The 6,847-nt window shown below is 56.5% G+C and overlaps 4 protein-coding genes across 4 annotated transcripts in view; all 4 read left to right on the plus strand.

Annotated features, from left to right (window-relative positions):
- Positions 1-136: 136 nt before the first annotated feature.
- Positions 137-1,486, plus strand: ACA1_093900 (NLR family, CARD domain containing 3, putative; the record flags this gene model as incomplete). The annotated part of the gene is given in 7 exon segments (XM_004334808.1): positions 137-301; positions 363-588; positions 661-760; positions 777-783; positions 820-1,125; positions 1,196-1,310; positions 1,380-1,486. The coding sequence occupies 7 exon segments, from the start codon at positions 137-139 to the stop codon at positions 1,484-1,486; spliced, it is 1,026 nt and encodes a 341-aa protein (XP_004334856.1).
- A 200-nt stretch (positions 1,487-1,686) lies between these two features.
- On the plus strand, positions 1,687-3,583 carry ACA1_093910 (WD repeatcontaining protein; the record flags this gene model as incomplete). The annotated part of the gene is made up of 8 exons (XM_004334809.1): positions 1,687-1,787; positions 1,875-2,100; positions 2,173-2,310; positions 2,406-2,489; positions 2,577-2,747; positions 2,828-3,094; positions 3,231-3,389; positions 3,440-3,583. 8 exons carry the CDS (start codon positions 1,687-1,689, stop codon positions 3,581-3,583), a joined length of 1,290 nt encoding a protein of 429 aa, XP_004334857.1.
- A 164-nt stretch (positions 3,584-3,747) lies between these two features.
- Positions 3,748-5,730, plus strand: ACA1_093920 (metal cation transporter, ZIP subfamily protein; the record flags this gene model as incomplete). Its single annotated transcript, XM_004334810.1, has 10 exons — positions 3,748-3,804; positions 3,897-3,996; positions 4,070-4,121; positions 4,289-4,313; positions 4,416-4,833; positions 4,919-4,999; positions 5,094-5,225; positions 5,319-5,393; positions 5,498-5,590; positions 5,672-5,730. The coding sequence occupies 10 exons, from the start codon at positions 3,748-3,750 to the stop codon at positions 5,728-5,730; spliced, it is 1,092 nt and encodes a 363-aa protein (XP_004334858.1).
- Positions 5,731-6,060: 330 nt separating this feature from the next.
- ACA1_093930 (P21Rho-binding domain containing protein) overlaps positions 6,061-6,847 on the plus strand; it is a gene marked incomplete at both ends in the record, with an annotated part of 1,636 nt that continues 849 nt past the window's right edge. Inside the window, 4 exons of the mRNA XM_004334811.1 lie at positions 6,061-6,300; positions 6,433-6,501; positions 6,623-6,701; positions 6,812-6,819. Of these exons, the coding sequence (XP_004334859.1) occupies positions 6,061-6,300; positions 6,433-6,501; positions 6,623-6,701; positions 6,812-6,819 (396 nt within the window). The remainder of the gene's footprint in view (positions 6,301-6,432; positions 6,502-6,622; positions 6,702-6,811; positions 6,820-6,847) is intronic.

The following is a 6,847-nucleotide window of genomic DNA, read 5'->3' on the forward strand; positions in this document are numbered from 1 at the left end:
GCTACAAGCCTCTCCGCATTCGTCGACACGTTACAAGGTAACCTAAAATTCTCTTTTAAATCCCTAATGTCAAGCACTAAACACCGGGTGTCGGAAATCAGGCGGCTGTGGGGTCACGGACGTGGTGTTGGCGGGGATGGGACTGGGAGTCGAGGGCGGCGTGGCCCTAGGCAGAGCCCTGGAGCGGAGAGTGCCCATCAGGTCGCTGGACCTGTGGAGCAATGGCATCGGACCAGCAGGTGCTGCTTCCCTGGCCAAGGGAATATTCGCCAGCGGCCATCTCCACACCCTGAGCCTCAAGGTACGGGCCCAGACTCAACTTGGTCGTGGTGCAACGCCGACCTGACGCCACCTGGCTGCAGGGCAACTTCATCGGCCCGGCGGGCATGAGGGAGTTGAGCTCGGCGCTGGAGGGCAACCTCACGGTCACAACTCTCGACGTATCAGGCAACCGACTCGGTGTAGAAGGTGGAAAGGCGCTTGCGAGCCTGCTGACCGCCAACCAACACCTTAAGAATGTCTACGCCAGCGGCAACAACCTCGACAATGAGGGCGTTGCCGCCTTGGCGGAAGCACTTAGGACCAACGGTACTATTGCAGCCCTTCTTGAATGATTATCGGAGATCCAATGAATGCTCGCTGTCTAACACCTTACGACAGCGACTGTGAGCACTCTCAATCTGCAGCTCAACCGGATAAGCGACGCGGGTGCCAAGGACATTGCTGCCATTCTAGCCAACAACAAGGCACATACGCTCACGTTCGCGCCACCACAGAGGCCTAGTTATTAACTTGATTTTTTTTTCGTGGCTCTTGCAGAACCTGACGCACCTTGACCTGGGGTGGAACCACATAACCCAAGTGGGTGCCCGCTCACTGGCCGACATGCTCAAGGCCAATCGCGTGCTCTGCGGCCTCGGGCTGGAGGGCAACCGCATCACGGCCGAGGGCGGGATGTACCTGTGCGAGTCCCTGGAGAACAACCACGCGCTCACCTTCCTCAACATCGCCTCCTGCAACCTCCGGAAAACGGGCGGCACCAGCATCGCCGCCTTGCTGCGGAAAAATGCCACCCTCGAGGAGCTAATCGTCAAGAAGAACGGCCTCACGTCTCAAGGCGTCCAGGTGGGTCCCCAATCACAAGTCTGAGCTGAATGATTGAGCTCATGCCTGGTGCTTTCTCTCTTTTTCGCAGTCCTTGGCTGATGGTCTGAAGCGCAACCTGGTGCTGAAGAAGCTGGACCTGTGCGAGAATAGGATCGACCTTGACGGTGCGGTGGCACTGGCGGAGATCTTCAGGCTCAACAACGGTTCGTTTTCTATCGTCGCTAGCCACCAATGTACCTCACTTATTTATGCTCACAACATCTTTCCTGCAGGACTGACGCACGTGAAACTGGCCGGCAATGCCCTCACAGACGAGGGAGTGTTTGCACTGAAGGAGGCAGCCACCAGAAACACCAAGCTCACCTACACGTTCTCCTGAAGCTGCAAACTATTACACTTGTCCTAATCGTTGTAGCATAGCCCATGTAGCTCAACTCTTGCTCGAACGGGCACGAGCCAATGAACATGTTCCCCCGATAATTTGAATACTGATTTCGTTCCCCAAACGAAAATAAAAATGTAGCTTGAAAATTCTTACCCGCAGATCTCTGGCATTTGCGCCTTGTCTTGTTTATCGAAATGGAGAGAACGGAAGAGGTCCCAGCCGAGCTTGCCGAGACCAACGATGAGCGATCTGTCGAGGTCTTCACCGACAGCCCGGCCACGCCACCTGCCAAATCGTACGCGCCCGCTTCGTTCTTCTGGAATTTCGCTTCTGCCTTGGCGCCGGTTTGCGGCCCCTCCGATTAACGCATGATTTCGTGTAGTGCCTCTTTCGAATCCGAAAATCAGGAAGTGGTTGAAGCCAAATCGCCGTCTCCATCTTCTTCGGGATCCTACACACCACAGAGCTCTAGGATGTCCGCGTCGTCCGCGTCTCCGTACACAGCTCGCGTGCGCGACACGGAATCGCCTCACATGGAGGACATGCAGCGACTCCTCACTTTCCAGGCGCGTCAAATCGTGGAACTGGAACGCCAGCTCGCCCAGCAGGTTCGATCTCCACCTCTCATCTCGGTGTTTTGTTCAAATCGGCCAACACGCCTTTGCGTTTCGCGCGTGCAGCGGCTTCAAATCCGAATCCTCAACTGGCGAACATCGGGCTACACGGTGCGAGCATTCAAGGGGGAGGTCAACCACGCCGGCCAGGTCTTCGCGCTAAAGCTCAACGAGAAGGGAGACGAAGTCGCCTCTGGCTCACAGGTGCCCGCTCCCTCAGCCATAAGCACGTCTCTGACAGAAGGCCTTATACAACGCCAGCCAGACTGACCATGACGACTGTTCTACACGGCGTGTAGGACAAGACCATCCTCGTGTGGAGCGTCAAAGGGGGACGATGCCTTCGTCGTCTGCGAGGACATGCGGCCGGCGTGTACTCTCTGGTACGGTAGTTGTTCACTCGTGACGCCACCGTCTCTCATCTCTCGCTAAACTCTCGCTGGTGCTCGCCCCCCCCCTCCCTCACGCAGGACGCTCAAGGAGACATGCTGGCCTCGGGCTCGGCGGACAAGGTGATCCTCACCTGGAAGTTTTCCACCGGCGAATCTCTTCTGGCCTTCAAGGGCCACAAGGGCACCGTGTACGCCGTCAAGCTCGCTGGTCACCTGCTGGTCTCCGGCTCTGCTGACCGAACGGTCAAGGTACTGCCGCGCGCCCTCCTTCCTCTTCTTCTTCTTCTTCATCTTCTTCCGTTTGCTCACGGATGCAATCCCTCTGCTAGGTTTGGGACGTTCGGACCGGTGAGCTGCTCAACTCCCTCGAAGGCCACACCGGGTCCATTTCTTCGCTGGCGATCATTCGTTCTGCGTCCTCCCCCTCCTCTTCGTCTTCATCGTCTTCTTCCTCTGCTCCGAGCCCGATCATCGCCTCGGCCTCCTTCGACAAGACCATCAAGCTGTGGAATCTCTACACGGGCGAGTGCGTCGGCACGCTGGAGGGTCACACCGACTTTGTCACCTGCGTCCGTGCCGTGGGCGACAGGACGCTGGTCTCAGCGAGCAACGACAAGACCATCAAGGCACGCCCCCCCACCCAATGCTTCCTCCGGGCTCCACCGAGCTTGCCTTCTTTCTGTCCTGGTGCTCATTCTCGTTCATTCTTTCTCCGCCTGTCGTGACCTGCAGGTGTGGGATCTCGAGCGACGGGAGTGTGTGCGCACGTTGACCGGCCACACTGAGTGGGTGAATGCGATCGCGGTCGAACCAAATGGCCACGTCGTTGTTTCGCTCAGCAAGGACAGGAGCATCAAGGTGCGGACGCCGCCACGCGTGGAGGAGTGTAAGGTCTTTGGGCCGTCCAGCTTCTAACCAACCAAGTGTGAATGTATGTCCAGGTGTGGCACCTTCCCACCGGCGAGCTGCTGCGCGAGCTCAAAGGGCACCAGGCTTCGATCCAGTGCCTCGAGCTTCTGCCCAACGGCATCCTCTCTGCGTCCGACGACGCCGCCATCAAGCTCTGGACCATGCTCTTCTGTTGAGTCAACTCGCCACGTCACCGACTGCAGGAAATATTTATTTATCTTTTTTCTTCCATTTTCCTTTCGGCGAGCAAGTCTGTGGTGTGCTGAGATCGTTCGCGTAGCGCAAGAGAAAGAGGAGGTGGTGGCGAACGAATCAAGAGGGCGACTCAACACAGATAAGCATGGCCGAATCAACGGAAGATCCGGCCCTGGGCGTCAAAATCTTTGCCATCTTCGTCGTGTTTTTTTGCACGATTATTGGCACGTACGTGCTCTGGCTCACATCACCCTACACAAAGCTTTGCCCCTTTCTCTTGTCTTGAATGCTCAGTTTTCCTCCATCTCCAGCATTCCTCCGTTCATCCTCAGAACGGCTCAGTTGGAGATGACCGAGCAGCGACAACGACTGTTTTCCTGGATGAACTGTCTCGGTATGTTATTCGCCGCACCTTGCACGTGCTCTCACTTCTCACTTGATGCTGTGCCGCGCTGCTCTGCTCTCAGGTGGTGGCATATTCCTCGGCTTTGGCTTCCTGCACATCCTGCCGGAGGCTGCGTACGTCGATGCGCATTCCCTGGTGGAGGCTAAGTAAAGAGAGTGGAGTGGACTAGAGAGTGGAGTGGCCCCAGGTTGGATTGAGCGAGTGATGTGACTGTCCAGGCACCGTCTCCCCTTTGTGATGCTAACCTCAGCTCCAATCGCGTTTTCTTTTTTCTTGACAGACAGGACTTCAAAGCCGACACCAATGTACCTCTCCATGACCCAGGCGCTTGCTTTGCTTCCCTGATTGCGACTAATAAGGACTGTGTGCTTCTTCTTCTTCTTCTTCTCTTTCTTGGTACTCGACAGGGGTTCCCGCTTATTTATTTCCTGGCGCTGTGTGGGTTCATGCTCATCCTGCTCGTGGAGAAGTTCTTCACCTGGCTGAGCGAGCGAGCCAGCGGCAACAACAAGTTCGAGAAGATCGATGATTCGGAGGAGCTCCAAGATCTTGGTGCTGGCGATCTTGACGACATGGAGGCCGTCGGCGACGAGGACGCGCAGGCGATTGTGCTGGACGGCGGCGACGATGGTGACGCTGACGGCGCGGAACTCTCCGTCAATGGCGACGCACCGGCCATTAAGAAAGCGAAGAAAAAGAAGAAGAAGCACGGAACGACGCACCAGCACGACTCTGCCTCCCATGGCCACTCGCAAGGCCACGGCCACTCGCACGGCCTCCCGTTGAACGTGGAATCGCCGCTGCTGCCCTACATCCTCACCGTCGGTGCGAACCACATTCCTCCCTCTGCGATGTCAATGCCCATGGCTGCGAGCGCCAACACTCACACGTGGCGACAACCTGCTGGCAGGTCTCTCCTTCCATTCGTTCTTCGAGGGTATGGCGCTTGCTCTCACCCGCCGCTTCATCACCGCCATCGTCATTCTCATCGGTACGTCGGCAGTGACGTCACCGCATGCCGCTGGTTCTTGTTTGATTCGAGAATCCTTCTGACTCACTCCAATTTCCTTTCATGTGCGCGCCAGGCCTCGCGGTGCACAAGTCCGCCGAGACCTTTGCCATCGGGGTCAAGCTCGTCAACACGAACATCAGCAGCCGCAAGTGGGTGTGGCTCATGCTCACCTACTCGGCCATCACCCCGCTCGGCATCGTGACAGGTACCTCTTACCCTGTCTACCTCCTGCAAATCGAATGGTGCGCCTAGATCTCATGGCTCTACTCGTTACAACAATGCGCGTACGTTTGGCCAGGCATCCTGATCGAGAACTCGGTTTCGGCGAGCGCGTTGGAGAGTGTGTCGTCTGTCCTCCAGTCGATCACTGTCGGTACGAACATCGTCGTAGTCGTCGCCTTTCTTCCCCTTTCTCCCCACTACGCCATCCAGCGTAGAGAAGCTGCTCAACACGTGCGGTCTTTGATCACGCTGCAGGTACCTTCCTGTACGTCGGCATTCTGGGCACCGTGGTGGAGGAGTTCTCCACGCACAAGGGCATCGTGCCCAAGGCCTGCCTCTTCTTCTTCGGTACGTTCACCTTCGCAATCACACTGCACACCTCTCTCCTCACCTCCTACCTATCTAACATGTATACGTGTTTCATGTCAGGCCTGTTGGCGATGGGCCTGCTGAGCATGCTGGACCCACCAGCGACCACGGCCAGATGAGTTTTTATTTTTGGTGACGTCAGCATTCTCTACATTCCTGTTAATCTGATAATTAGCAGCAATAATTAATTCGATGTTGTTCGAATTGCTGCCTTTGGGCCACCGACACAACCCTCGCGTGCGCTAGTCACCACACCAGCCTCCACTCTCTTCTGCTCGTGCATCTTCTTTCAACCTCGTATCGTAGCGGCTCTCTTCATCACAACCCATAAGATTTTTGATCTCTTCTTATCTCTATTGTTCTTCTGTAGATTATCACTTCTCAATCACAAGGGGTGGACGCGCTGAAAGCACACACCATCGATCAATAACAACAAGCTACAACACAAGATGAACGGATCTGCGGCAGCGGCATCGCCGGCTCTCTTGGACAAGAAGGCGGCCAAGCTGAAGTATAAGGAGGAGAGGAAGAGGATCAAGGAGAAGGAAAAGGAGATGAAGGAGCAGAAGAAGAAGGAGGCCAAGGAGGCCAAGAAGCGCGGCAAGGGCTTCGTGGGTGCCTCCATCAGCGGGCCTACCAACTTCTCGCACGACACCCACGTAGGCTGGGACATGGACCACGGCTTCGAGGTACTCCACGACTCGCTCTACTCTCTTCCTTCCATCTTGGGGGGGTCCTTGCACATTCCATTTTGTGTAGAGAGCGCATCGATGACCATGCTATCTGCAATCTGAGATTGAGAGCTCTAATGGCGAGTGCAGGTGCGCAACATTCCAGCCGAGTGGAAGCGACTGTTCATGGAGGCGGGCGTCAAAAAGAGCGAGCTCCAGGTGCGGTCTTGGTGTTGCTTTTCTTTGAAGCTCACTTTCTCCGCCTCTCGCTCTCCACTCACCTGTGCCGCTCTACTCCGCCGCACCTGGCTTTCTTTTGCGTCACCACCACCTCTACCAGGACCCGGAGACCAGGAAGGCCATCCTCAACGCCGTTCGCCAGTCTGTCTACGGCGCGCCGCCCGCGCCTCCATCCGGCGGTGCGTGCCTCCACACGTTGGACCCGGCCTCTTCTTCATCGTCTTCCCTTCTCATCGTGATGTGTTCGTTCTCTTCTTGGTTTCTTCTTCTTTTGTTGGCGTGTGTGCAGTGCTGGGCGTGGCCGGGCCGCCCGCGCCTCCGGCCC

The sequence above is a fragment of the Acanthamoeba castellanii genome (assembly GCF_000313135.1).
Source record: "Acanthamoeba castellanii str. Neff unplaced genomic scaffold scf7180000084645, whole genome shotgun sequence".
In the NCBI taxonomy this organism is placed as follows: domain Eukaryota; phylum Discosea; order Longamoebia; family Acanthamoebidae; genus Acanthamoeba; species Acanthamoeba castellanii.